Genomic DNA, 14,250 nt, shown 5'->3' on the forward strand with positions numbered 1-14,250 from the left:
AAGCTATAGTTCAAAGATCGTCTTTGGTTCACCTTCTGAATTCATTTTATTCATAATTGAAATTGGATTTACGTTGCTATACGATTTGTGATTTACTGGCCTACTGCCTATAATCGCATACCAGTCCCACATGCATTCTTGTCGTTCTTATAGAGAAGTTATGGTAAATGTCTATCTCATTATATCATGTCGAAAATATGGGAATACACCACGCTCAACAGTTGAAATAACTTAAGCACGAAAAATACCTTTACGTGCTGTTTTCTCAACTTGATGTAAATGAAGATGGGACTGATATGCGATTATAGGCAGCCTAATAAGTATACAATTATAGTTAGTATAACAAAGGTTTCTGCACCACTAAGTGGATTAATTTAGGTTTATTTACTACCACGAAAACTTCAAATTTTTAGACCTTCGATTGTCATTTAACCAGTTTAAGTCTACTCTGGGTATATTATGAGTTAGTTGCATGAGTTGAAACCTCTTTATTTCATGATCTTTTAGATTTGAGCTCTTCTTACATCTAAAAGTTTTTTGTGAATCTCGAAACTTTGTCTTTGTGGAATAGTACAGTCCCTCTACAATTATGGGTCAGTCAACGTGTTGCCTAAATGTTGAAAAATGAACATAAAATCGGAAAAGTTATCAACTACGAATGTTTTACTATCTATTTCTGTGTTCTGATGTATACTTTCGAACGACAATTAGTTTCACTGCAGCTGTTGTGTGTAAATCGGTTAAGAAGAAAAATAGTACTTGCATAGCAAAGACACAATTATGGGTCACTTGTGGCTTTCAAGATCATTCAGTTTATCAAACCATCAATCCATCACATAAGTTATTTTATTGTTGTAAAAGCTTGATAATAAGTTATTTTATTAGGCCTTTATGTATTTTCATGCAAAAGTGATTAAAATAGCCAAGATATGGACTGACCCACAATTGTGCACCGCAAAACGTGACATTACTACAATTATGGGTCACTTCACGCTTCAAAAAGTTTAGGAAGACATGATATTATTGCAATGCCACGATAATTTTTGATGTCAGATCTCTTACCTGACTTGAAAATCGGTATAAGAAAAGATTTTTTCCAGACTGATGGAAACTGTCCGGACGTAAGGGATAAGTTGAAAAGCCAAAACAAGGGTTTTACGAAGGCAGGAGCAAGATTTTTCATGAGTGAGGGTGGAATTCCATCTGGACCTGGACCTTTTGAAGCGTCCAGTTCTTTTAGTGTTGCGAGGATTTCTTGAACAGTTATTTGCTAAATAGATACGTTATTTATTTGTTCATGCAAGTGCGAGAAATACTCAAAGTCCCTGACTTCGTCGCTATTTTTATAAACGGTTTGAAAAAAACTCGCAAACTTGTTGCAGATTTACTTTGAGTCAGTACTGGCAAAGTCTTCATATTGCATGCGAGATGGGAAGTTATTAGACTTCATTTTATCGTTTGCAAATTTAAAAAACTGTTTTGGGTCTGATTTAATATTATTTTCCACCCTTGTGTTGTAGTTCTCATACGCATTAGATATTTTAGTATTCAGTTCATCACAAATGTTCAAAAATTTGTCCAAATTTCTTTGGTCTTTAAGTTTTTTGTGAGTTTTATGAGCCTTTTTGTTTCCTATTCTTTAAATTTTTGATTTCTCTGGTGAACCAAATGGGATCTTTTGAGCTAACCGTTTTCTTTTTTGATTTTGGTACAGTTGAGTCTAAAACACTATACAGTGATGATAAAAAATTATCAACCGCTTTGTTCATATCTATTTCATTTTTTAGAAGTGATTGCCAGTCGATGTCAGTTAATTTACGATTGATTAGTTCAAAGTTTGCTTTAGTGAAGTCATATTTATATTCAGGCTCATGATCAGAGGGTCGTGATCTCTCGGTATCAATCATTAGCGAGTACTCAATTGCAGTATGAAATTTTTCATTTTTCCATAGGGGATATTCTGCTTTGTCAACACTAAAATCTTCCGTGCAATTGGTGAATAATAAGTCTAAAAAACAGTTTTGCTCATTCCGGATTGAGTTTACCTGATTTAATCCAAGTTGACTAAAACCGTCAAAAATAAATTGCAGAGTTTCGTTTTCTCCTACTACAGGAAGTAAAAGCGATTCATTATCATCGTTTACAATAAAATCAGCATCATTTTGATTGAAATCTCCATATATATGAATTTTTGAGTTAGTGTGGGACTCATCATTCACTAATTCTACCGTCCTTAAAAATTTTTCATATGATTGCTTTTTGGCAAAGTGGGGTGGAAAGTAAACAGATACGAAAATATGGATTTCACCCTTCAACAGAACTTTAACCCAGACATCTTCAAATTCGGCATGTTTCTGGGTTATGATTTGCTCAGAATCATGCTGAACCCCAACAGCTACAAGCACTCCTCCACCTGATTTCTTATCAGATAGTGATAAATCACGATCGCTCCTGAACACATTAAAGGAACTGTTGAAAACTTCTTCACTTTTAATATCTTCGTTCCAGTTCGTTTCCGTTGCTAAGATGATTGAGTATGAACATCCACTTATTCTGTTATTAATGTGATTAATTTTGAGTGCACTGCGCATCCTGTTGAAATTCTGAGCATAAATCAAAACTTCATTGACTACTGGCGTTGTTTTTTCTTTCTCTGAGCGTCACTGATTTTGAGAACACGAATGCTTACAATAACATCCATCACACGGGAAACTTGCTGATCTAAAATTATTGTTATTGTTATAGTTGTGGCTGCCAGCCAAATGGTAAGGACACGATACAGCTGAAGAGGTCGCGGGAGTCGTTAAGTTGAGCGGGCTCGTTGAAACGGTAAGCATGAAAAATGATTGTGACTCATTATTCGCTGGGTACGGATTAAGTATTTCGCCTCGTTGAAAAGAGATATGCTGGAGATTAGGTGGGGGTCGAGAAAATTTATCCCTCGCTGCAGCAAGAAGCACACGGTCTGGTGGTAGTTGGTTGTAGTAGCTGTTGTTAAGATTCCTGTTAAGATTGAGGTAACGATTCGGGATTTGATTGTTGTTATTATTGATGCTGTTATTGTTGTTGTTGGAGTTGTTAATGTTGCGGTTGTTGTAGATGTTATTATTGCGATTGAAGTTATTATTGTTGCGGTTCTGGTGGTTGTTGTTGCTGCGGTTGTTGTAGATGTTATTGTTGTGATTGTAGTTGTTATTGTTGCGGTTCTGGTGGTTGTTATTGCTGCGGTGGTTGTAGATGTTATTGTTGCGATTGTAATTGTCATTGTTGTTCAGGTGGTTGTTATTGTTGCGGTTGTTGTAATTGTTACCATTGCGGTTGTTGTTGTTAGTATTGTTGTTGTAAGCCTGTTGTCGATTCCTCCTTCTTCTGGCTGCATCTGCATTCTTCAACTGTACCAAACGACGCCTTTTACGTTCATCATAATCTGTCCAATCCGCTTTCCAAACTTTTTTTGAACCTAGAAACCGCCAACCTGAATTATTGGCATTATTCAAATTAAGTTCTGTTGCCAAACTTGGAAGTGAAACAGGTGAAGCTATTGGGAGAGCGGCAACACTCGCTGACTTAGATCTTAGTTCTTCGATGCAGGATGACAGAGTTTTAAGTTCATCTACAATGTTTATCTCTAACGGATTGGTTTGTATTGAACAGCTGGTTGCTGTTTCTACAAACAGCTGTCCTAACTGAGAAAGTTCGTTATTTATGCTGGTCAGCGATTCCGTTAATTCGTTCCGAAGTTCGTTCTTGAATTCCGAAAAAGCAATGTTAACGAGCTGCGTCAGGTGATTTTTAAGTGTAGGCATAACACCAGCCACACTGTTGGCTTTGATGTTTGACGTTAGCGCTTGGTTTATTTGTATAAGTGACTTGTCGATACCCTCTAGAGTTTCTGGAATTGTGCTTGGTTGTTCGAGTTGGGTCACAAGTCGCTGAATCACCTCTGTATTATCATCAATCAATTTCGTCAGCTTGTTCTGCTGTTTGGTCAACGTGTTCAATTCAAACGATGCCGTTACTAAAAGTTGGCAGGAATCGCAGCACGGTAGCAGAAATGCAGTTGGATCTACGGCTGTTTTATCTTGTTTGTCTTGTTTGTCTTTTTTAACGATACGCAGAGAACTTCTGCTTTTAGCAACTACTTCGGAGGGGGGGGGGGCACGATACTCCCACACAGGAGGCATGGAATTTTCGATTACACCCTCCAACACACGACCAGAACACTTCGGCACCGGAGTCTTTCGCGCAGACTTCGCAAATTTGATTCATTTTTACCGACACAAAAACACAACAAGCAAAATGAAAACCAAGCGAAAAACAATAATTTGATTTAAATTCGCGCGTGGATAGGAGCTAACAACAAACACGTCCAACTTGGTTGACGACTCCACAAAAAATAAAAAAAAATAAAAATACCACTGCCAATAAAAATTGTTCAGTTTCGTGAGAATAGACGTGTTTGCGTAAAAGTGACCCATAATTGTAGCTGACCCATGATTGTGGAGGCACTGTATATATTTTAGTATTTAGCATCGTTTACTATGTAACCCCTAACCGTTAAATTTTGATTTGTGCCAGACTTGAATTTCACCAACGACATATGTTACTGTGTTTTTACATTAGTAAGGGTTAAGCCAGGAAACTCGTTTCGAAATCATTTTCAGCAGTTTATTCCATATCATTTGATGCATCTTATCCTAATCTGAATATTTGTTTGTAAATTTCAATTTTATTCTAAAAACATAGCCTAGAAGTCCTGTTGATACGAGAATATCAAAATTTTGTATTGTACAGTATTGTTGAGTGTATTGTATAGTCTATTTTTGTCCCTTAAAGGTAAGACTCATATAAAAATAAATATTTGACTAGATACCGAAACTATAGCTGCAAAACTGAAAAAAATAGCAATTGAAAAGGAATATAATATAAAAATAGTATTTTTTTATTAGAACGAATGACATACCATCGTCGCCCTTTTGGTTACGCCTATGATTTTAGTGCTCTGCTTTTGGTTGTTTGAGCAACTTAAAAAAGAAGCAGTGAAGGATTTTTTAAACAGTTTTCATTCAATTCAATTATTTATTATTATCATTCCAACTGAATTTCATTTCATCACAATAATTGAGATCACGGACAACCGCCACAATCACATGAAGGTGGAATTGTTGGGTCGCAGCCAGCGCAATGTGCCCATTCGCATCGGTTCTGTTGTATACTCCAATGGAGTCCATCCGGACACCGCATTTCGCAAGCGAATCCATGACTACATTTAAGGAACATTCCACAGTCGTCTGGGTGTGGTAGCAAAACTGGTTCACATTCGTTACAGCTTATTGGACATCGGTCATCAGGCTTGCAGACGCCAGGTGGACATGTTGGGCAATCCGACGTGGTAGTTGTTGTTGTGATAGGAGTTGTGATCGTGACAGGTGTGGTTGTTGTAGTGATTGGAGTTGTGGTCGTGACAGGTGTGGTTGTTGTAGTGATTGGAGTTGTGGTCGTGACAGGTGTGGTTGTTGTAGTGATTGGAGTTGTAGTCGTGACAGGTGTGGTTGTTGTAGTGATTGGAGTTGTGGTCGTGTCAGGGTCTGGGGGCTGAAATAAAGAAATTAGTTAGTTTCAGCCATGATGCACATTCAAATAACGCAATTAAAATTTTGAATAACACAATTGAATGCTTGATCATAATCTGACCCATCACTCCTAATCCGTCGATTCTGGTTGTTTAACCCTAGAGAGATAGTCTACGTCAATTTGACTCCTCGCTTTTAGCGAAATTGCCCTCTTCTTTTTCAAATAGTGCGAAAACGTTCTCGTTTTTCCAAAATTCTGGTATTTGTTATGCATCGATGTATCAACACCGTAATTATCACTCGTTATTTAATTTCGAACAAAAGCTTGCCACTTAAATGATTTAAAATTCATGCACCAATTTAACGCCCAAACAAGATTATATTGCCAGGGTTAAATTAACCTTAACATGAAAGCCATACCCAGATAAAACATTGAACCGTTGCCTTTTCCAGTCCATGAACAAAATTTGATTATTATTCAAATCGATAAGGAGTATGAAAACAATAAACTTGTATTATTTTAATGATTTCTAGCCATTTCTTTCGAATAAAATGTTTATTTCACAACGACTAACAAATCAATTTAATGTTGATTCAATGTATCGTTCAAGATTGAGAATTTGTTTTGGGTTTTGAAGGGTAGATAAGGAATTTTGAGTTGTGGCTTCGGCGTTTTATCAACCTACCTAAGACTATATTTTGTCCAATATGTAGATATGCAGTTTTAGGCTTTGAATGCAAGAAACTAATCATTTTTTTCTATTTAATAGCAGAAACTCGCGCTGCCAGGTAAGAAAGAATCGGTGTGAAGCTTCTGCGTCGGTAGAATGGAATTAACTGGTCGTGCATAATGCTGGGATTGCTCATATAAAGATTTTCAGTACGTAGTTATTTTTTCATGTCTGACGGTCATCGAATCAATAACAATTAAAAAGACATTTGATTTGTTTAAAACATTTTGCATTTAACGACGGCTCTGGTTTTATTCATATGCATTCGGTTCCACGTTACTGGCACCAGCGTCAGTAAATTCTGTTGCAACGCTATTTCGGTTGCTGACGGTGATTAAGGATGCATGAGCCTTTGATACGCACCGACTCGCGAAAGTAATCAGCGGTTTTTTGAGCGCCCCAAAACTGATCGTTTTTTTTTTTTTTTTTTTTTGTAAGACCACTGCGACCATTATTTTGATCTTTTGTGGGCAAACTGATCGTTTGTTTAAAACCGAAGTCTACCGAAACACTACGATTTTGTGTGTATTATACATATTCTGATTTCGATCTTTGTCTATGTATTCATCACGCAACTGTTGCGTTATCCTTTTGACACATTTGTTGTGCAAAGCCAGAGCATTTAATGTGCGTTTTGAGAGGACACATCGGTTGATGTAAGCTTGAACCACAGACTAACAGACATAGCGTCGAACAAATTTTCAATAAAATCATCGTTTGGATGATTCCAGTACTTTACGTTAGTAACACTAGCACCATCTGCTGTCATGTTCGCGCTGCGTCATGTATTTCGACATCAGCGCCAGCGTTACTGCATGTGTCAAATGGGGAACTACAAAATATGTATGAGATTGCATGTCAACGCCCCAGACGAGGTTTTCGCGCGATGACTGTTATTCGATTGAAAATTTGAAATGAACGTTTTTTGCGGCGATGAAGCTAGGTTTTAGTGTTACGTCTGTAAGTCTGTGCTTGTACTTTTGCGTGTAGCACCAAAGCTTTGCTTTGATTTTGCCTTTCGTATAATCTTTATTCGAATTAACGCATCCAAATAACTGAACTAACTAACTAACTAACTGTAACTAAAAGAAAAGCCTGGTAAAATAAAACAATTTGATCTGATAAAGAGCGGCAGATGATTGTCCTGCTGAGTTACGACAGTATTTTTTCCTTATTCAGATATAAAACCGCAAATACTAGCACAGACTAACATCCGTAACACTAGAGCCAGATTTCATTGTCACACAAGAAAATCCTAGGACAGGACCTGACAATCGGTGTCCGTTACATGGAACCGAGACTGCTGATTGACTGAATCTGACCGTAACGTAAAAATAAAACCCGGTTGCTTTTTAATTGTAACGCAGTGTTTTTTTTTTCTGTATGGACTTCCTCACTGCGACCAGAATCGTAGATCCACAGACTAACAGACGTAAAACTGGAACCTAGCTCCATCGCCACAAAAAACGTTCATTTCAAATTTTCAATCGAATAACAGTCATCGTGCGAAAACGTCGTCTGGGGCGCTGTCATGCAATCTCATACATATTTTGTAGTTCCCCATTTGACACACGCAGTAACGCTGGTGCTGATGTCGAAATACATGACGCAGCGCGAACACGACAGCAGATGGTGCTATGGTAGATCTATTGTGAGATATGCTCGGGTGTCTGCTGTATCCCGCACTCTCGTTAATAGCAATACCGCTATTGAGAAGTGGCATACTTATTATTATTGTTCATCAGTGCTTGTGTGTAATGTGATACTCTTCCTTACACGCTTACTGTTCTACTATACCGATACTCGTTCCTCTTGCCAAATATCACCAATCATAATTCCCTGGAGAAGTTTCATCGTGCGTCCTTCTGGCCAGTTTTATTGATAAGAGGGACTTATTTTTTGTTAAGAGGAAGTCACGCAAAGGTATTGTTGATTTCAGCGTATATAAAGGAAGGGTAACTTGGTGGGAAGCCTGAGAGTAAACCCATGCTTAAGTCCTTTTTGACATCGGATGGCCTGATTCTACTAAGATTCGAACCCACGACCATCCGCTTGACAAAGCGGACTCTGTAACCTTGCGGCTACGCAGCTCCCCCGTAACGCAGTGTTGCTGGAAACTCATAACTTAGCTGTTATAAATGTTAATTGTCCATAAAAGATGATGTATGACCACAGACTAACAGACGAAACACTGGAACGTAGCTCCATCGCCACAAATAACGATCATTTCAAATTTCCAATCAAATAACAGTCAGTTCAAATTTCCAGTCAAATAACAGTCATCATCATTTTATTGAAAATTTGTTCTAAGTGTTATGTCTGTTAGTCTGTGGTATGACTATGCAAGTGTATTCATGGCGCATTTGTAAGCTTTTGTATCGTGCGGTCGGTGAAGTTCATTCGTAATTTTGTAAAAGATCATTTTTTTCTCAAATGAAATGCAAAGCAGTTTTTTGTGAGAAAACAAAGAACCAGATTTTCTAAATATATTCAATTTGACAACAACGATGTGGAACGTTTCAAAACATTTCAACAGGGATAGCGATCGTTACGAGCTAACGGAAGACAACTGGGTTTAGATTTGCATCCACTTTGGGAACCATTCGCTGATCGGTTGAAATTGAAAACCCGGGTGCGTTAAACTTCTTCAGCGGGTTACTATTTTGATTTTGGCAGTGTTGCTGAACAACATATTTTTGTTGTTCCGATTTATGAATTATGATTTCACCTGTTATCATTTAGAATATTCAACTGAAAATTCAAATCAAAGTGCAAAGCCTACAAATACGGGTGTAATTAGAGATCCCCTTTGGATCATCACTTTTATTGATCTCCAGAAGATTCAAAAGTGCGCAAGCAGTGGAAACGGTTTTACGTGAAGCACGCGAACGATATAACGTTGCTCAATGTCGGAAGTAAACAGAATTGTGTAGTATTAGCTTATTTCCAATTTTGAATTCTGAATTAAATCTGAAATATAACTGTTGGAGCACTTTTCTTGTGCGGGGAGTACAATTTAGAGATGTCAATGAATGTACCATAATCATCGATCAATTACACGTTCACCGTGAAAGATCAACCATCCAAAGGGAATAAAATTATACGGTGACTAAAACCTCAAATAACAATTACACGTTCGTTTTAAAGAATATTAAAGACTAAGCCAGCGCAGATTGTCCAGTAATTTTGAGGTGATAAAAAGCATTGCAAACCGGACCACACCGGACGTTGAGAACGTTTTTTTATGTGAAGTACGCTATTGGTTATTTGCAGGGGTATGACATTTCCAACATCCTAACACAATATGGCGTCATTTGTTTATTTAACAATTTGAAAACCATGATTTTTCTTGACCACTTGAATAAACAATGCAGTTCTTACATAGAGATATATTACCGTGTAAATGGTGTTACCAAAATTATTACAACAATAATTGTCATTACTGGCAAATCTGGTATTGTCTTACCGTGCCAGGGATACCGCAATGTCAGTGGTAACATGATGTCAGTGGTTCCGCTATAAAATTTAGTAACCTGACTGTTATATCGGATTTGACGTTTATAGCATGGCCCTGTTAATTTGCTCAAAGCGTTGGGGGCCATCCACATACCACGTGGACAGTTTTTTAACGATTTGTGTGAGGGAAATTTGTAAGGTAAGGTGTAAGGTGAGATCTGGGTTATTATGAGTGTCATATCGCTGAAGTGAAAACGGAAAAGTGACGTTTCGCGTGGAATTATTTCACGACCATTTTATACGGCGAAATGATTTCACAAAGATGGTAAAAGTCATAAAAATCGATTGATTTGTGATCTAATAATAAAATATATTAGACGAATCAGAAACAGATGAATTTTCTAATCTCCAACGAAAACTAATTGCAAGGAGTAAATGACAAAGATGATACGGTGGTTGATGAAATAAAAAATTCGGCCCAGATGCCTAATGTCTTCAAAATGCATTAAACGCCTGTTGCTATCCCGAAAAAGAAATTTTCGGAAAAATCGACTTTTTGGGACTTAAAATTTTTTGAGCTGAAAAACTAACTAATAAAAAACTTGTTCTATTCTCATTTTCACTTCACTGTCAATTTCGCTCCACGGAGCTAATTTTTGTCACCTCACTTTAGGTGGAGTCGAGGAGAATCAAAGTATTTTGAAAATAGAAGGTATGATTATGATGTATGTATTGTAATGGGAGCAAAAAATAGAAAATGGCATGACTTGGTGTAACTATTTCATTGGTGTTAGTGAAATTCGGTGGTATACCTTCGGTATGGTGGTGGTACGGTGGTCATACCTTCTTTTTTCAAAATACTTTGGTTGGGAATAGCTTCCAAAAAGTAAAGTGAGCGTGAGAGTGAAATATATTTTATGGTGAAGTGACTCCCATAATAAGCACCATTGTTCATAAAATCAAAGAGCAATAATATGAAACTTGCACCACATTACTATTAACACAAACAAGATTCAAACTAACTATTATCAAGTATGTACAATTCCATTTGTATTATTTAACATTCAATTAAATACTACTTACTGTAGTATTTGGAGTCGTAATCACGCATTCTCCCTCAATGTCGCACACTTCAGTTTCAGGATTGAACTCGAGCCCAGCTGGGCATTCCACGACACAACCTCTTCCATTGACACACTGTATGTATGCGTCACAACGGTCAGGAATTGGGAATCGAATAGGATTGTCCGGATCGTCATCCAGGGGACAACGTTCATCCGGTTCACATTCGGGACACTCAGGGCGTTCTACCTCTACGCAGTCAGAACGGTATCGATCTACGCATCGCTGCAATTCTGTACTCCACCAGAGGCCTGTATCGCAGAATTTGAAGCAAGCGCATCCTTGGTGACACCGTAAGAATGCATCACATCTACTGGGATGTGGTAATTTAATTCCTGTCTCGAATTCGCACTCTATTGGGCAACGATTATCCTCAATACAATTAGCCGGACAGTTTCCATCTCCATCAATACCACCACCGTCGCCGCCACCACCACCACCACCAACACAATCAACGTTCTCAGGCCAGTCACAAACGTTGGTAACGTAGTTAAAGAGGGTTGGTGACGGGCAAGTGAACAGAACTGGACCGGATGGAGCACAATGGTAGAACTGATCACAATTGTCCGGATGTCTTATTTTGGTGCCTAAAGGCTGATCGTTGCAAATGGTACGAGTAGATATTACTCCCACGGCAGCCTCGAGTATGTTTTGAGATGAATATAACTCCGGATCTGTTATATGTTCTACGTTGCACGTATGATACATTGCAAAATCGCAAACAAGAGTTTTTGGATTGAAAAAACTCCGATCGGGACATTTGAACACAACGGAAACGTTTCCTCCGCATTCGACGAATTTTCCACAATCTGACCAATGGCTCCTAATGGCCACATCACCACAAATTCCTGTTGTTTCCACCCTGCTAAAGACGGCAGCAACTAGCACAAAGGCATGCAATGCCCTCTTCAATGTCATCACGTTTTTTCTAACTTATATATTAGGCTATTATATATTAGGCTTATATTCAGAATTTTGTTCACATTGCCAATCAATCCGTACACTATTCCGCTGTATGTTAGAAGGTAGCGAATTTATAGGAATAATGACAATAGACCTCATGATATCTATGGATTCCAATGGTGTAATTAGGTTGTTAGCTGTCAAATAGGTATGATAGAATCGTGATTTTTTTAACACATGTAGATATGAGAAGTTACTGTTCGTAATGCATTTAAAAATTGTGACTCAATTGCTGCGTAACCAGTTTATTTTGAAAGTTAGACATACTTCATCACTGACGAATATACTAATTTGGTTTTATTCAGCACAGATCAGAGAAAGAATCGATATTCAAAATGGAAAAATGGAAAAATAGTTTTATAGTTTTAAACATATTGAAGTCACATTGGTGGCCAGGTTTTGCCGCAATAGTTTACTAATATGGTTTTTGCCTTTCTCCCAGAAAGGTATAGCAATCACTAAAAAAACCAAAGGTATAAAAGTGCTCCAATGGGTCGAATCTCGTATATCAATCGACTTAGTTCGACGAGCTGAGCATTTTCTGTATATATGTGTGTGTGTATGTGTATCTGTGGGTGTATGTATGTAACGGTCTCCCAATCTCACTCGATTTTCTCAGAGATGGCTGGACCGATTTTCATGAAACTAATTGCAAATAAGTTAAGCGGTGTTTGACCAATAAATAGTTTATACGTTCAATGATGACAATTTCGGTCACGGGTTTCTTTAAACACGTTTTACTATGTCAAAGCCGACGTTTCAAGGATATATTTCCTCGTCCTCAGGGCATCTACGATTAACAGTTTACAATTTACAAAAATTAGTCACACGAATTAAGTTATTACATACACAACTTACAAACAAAACAAACGAGTTCTCGTCAAAAATTGGTGTGAATGTACGGGATGTAAAATATTAGTTATTTTGTGACTTTTCAAATTTAAAAAACAAACGGATGAGCTTCACTTAAGGGTAAGCGTTGCAAGACCGCCCCCTTAAGCATTTCTGTTTATAGAAAAAAGTTGCGGCTGCAATTCCATTTTATCTACGCTAAGAGGCTTTTTTATTCAATACCCGCATATAAAAAATAAGAACTTAAATATTCTTGTTCATTTTCCACCTTTTTTTTCGATTTTGTAAATTCATTGAAAATTTGTAGATCTTTTGCATGCGGGGTAAGTCCGCCCACCAGCGGGGTAAGATCGCCCACCATCTGTTGAGGATAACAAATATTTAAAAGGCCAAAACGGTTGCTTTTATCGGTAGTGTATTAGGCAAAGTTGTAGATGGGTTTTTTTTTTGAATATACACTAAAAAAATAATTTTTTTCTTAGTTTGAAGTTTTTCTAAACTATCCATATTCGAATCAATGTTTAAATAACTTTTTGTGGTTTTCAAAATAAATAGATTTTTCAGAATTGAGGTTTTTCAAGATATAATATATAAAATAATATAATTTATAATAAACCTGCCTAAAATAAATACTCATTAAACCTGTCAGTATATTTGCGAAGACTCATACTGTATAAAGAAATAACAATAATTATTATTATTTTATGTTTTTGAGATTTTTTTTTTGAAGAACAAAATTACTATCTGAAACTTTTCCAACGATTCTATACTAGTCAAACGAACTGACCAAAAATTTTTATTTTTTACAAAACTCAAGCTATTCAAATTTTTATTACTCCATGATCCAACAACCATCACAGTTGAACTAACCTTTTGTTGATTTTGCAGGCAAAGGCATGATAACTTTGAAATAAATTTTTAAATTATGTATTTTTATGTTTCTTTTAATTTTTTTTATAGTGTATACTTTTTTCTAAAGGACAAAACTATTATTTTCAACTCTGCCGGAAACGTCATACCGATCAAAAAAACTGTCCTTGCTCTAAATTTTTTTTTGTTTATTAATACCATCTTTACATAAGTTTACTTGTTTCAAAAATTTGTCTTGTTAAAAAAATATTACTTGAAAGCTTTAATCAAATCGAAAATGGTCGATTAACATCGTTGTCTTACCTGGCTCAAAATTGCTTTACTGATCCTGTAAATATTCCCTTTATAGCGTTGAGGCATTTGGGTCTCGAAGCAAAACAACAAACAGTGTTATACGTGGTGGTTTTACCCCATGTATAGTGAGCAGCTTTACCCTCAGTGAAACATTTTCATATTTCACCGAAAAAGTAGTCAAAATTAAAAGATTTCTTACGGCTTTTGATATTTCCAAAGGAAACAGACTCAGGCAACCGACTAAACGTATATTCACAAACGAAACAATAGATTTTTAGACAGAAAAAACCTTAAATCCCGTTGTCGCATAACAATAGCGCACTGACCGGTTGCCAGCTGAAAGGTTGTTTTTGATTATTTATGTGACCGTCCGCGCACTATCAAAGCAG

The 14,250-nt window shown here is 36.9% G+C and overlaps 1 protein-coding gene across 1 annotated transcript; it reads right to left on the bottom strand.

Moving 5' to 3' along the window:
• Positions 1-5,059: 5,059 nt before the first annotated feature.
• On the bottom strand, positions 5,060-11,876 carry LOC129726029 (chitin-binding domain protein cbd-1-like). The gene is made up of 2 exons (XM_055682588.1): positions 10,844-11,876; positions 5,060-5,595 (listed from the first exon to the last, which is right to left on the bottom strand). The coding sequence occupies exons 1-2, from the start codon at positions 11,798-11,800 to the stop codon at positions 5,128-5,130; spliced, it is 1,425 nt and encodes a 474-aa protein (XP_055538563.1). The 5' UTR covers positions 11,801-11,876; the 3' UTR covers positions 5,060-5,127.
• Between the last annotated feature and the right edge of the window lie 2,374 nt (positions 11,877-14,250).

This window comes from Wyeomyia smithii, chromosome 2 (assembly GCF_029784165.1).
Source record: "Wyeomyia smithii strain HCP4-BCI-WySm-NY-G18 chromosome 2, ASM2978416v1, whole genome shotgun sequence".
NCBI lineage: Eukaryota > Metazoa > Arthropoda > Insecta > Diptera > Culicidae > Wyeomyia > Wyeomyia smithii.

Coding starts and splice junctions, on each gene's coding strand:
- LOC129726029 (XM_055682588.1), bottom strand. CDS start 11,800: ATGACATTGAAGAGGGCATTGCATGCCTTTGTGCTAGTTGCTGCCGTC. Junction 5,596..10,843: donor TTACGACTCCAAATACTACA/GTAAGTAGTATT, acceptor TCTTTATTTCAG/CCCCCAGACCCTGACACGAC.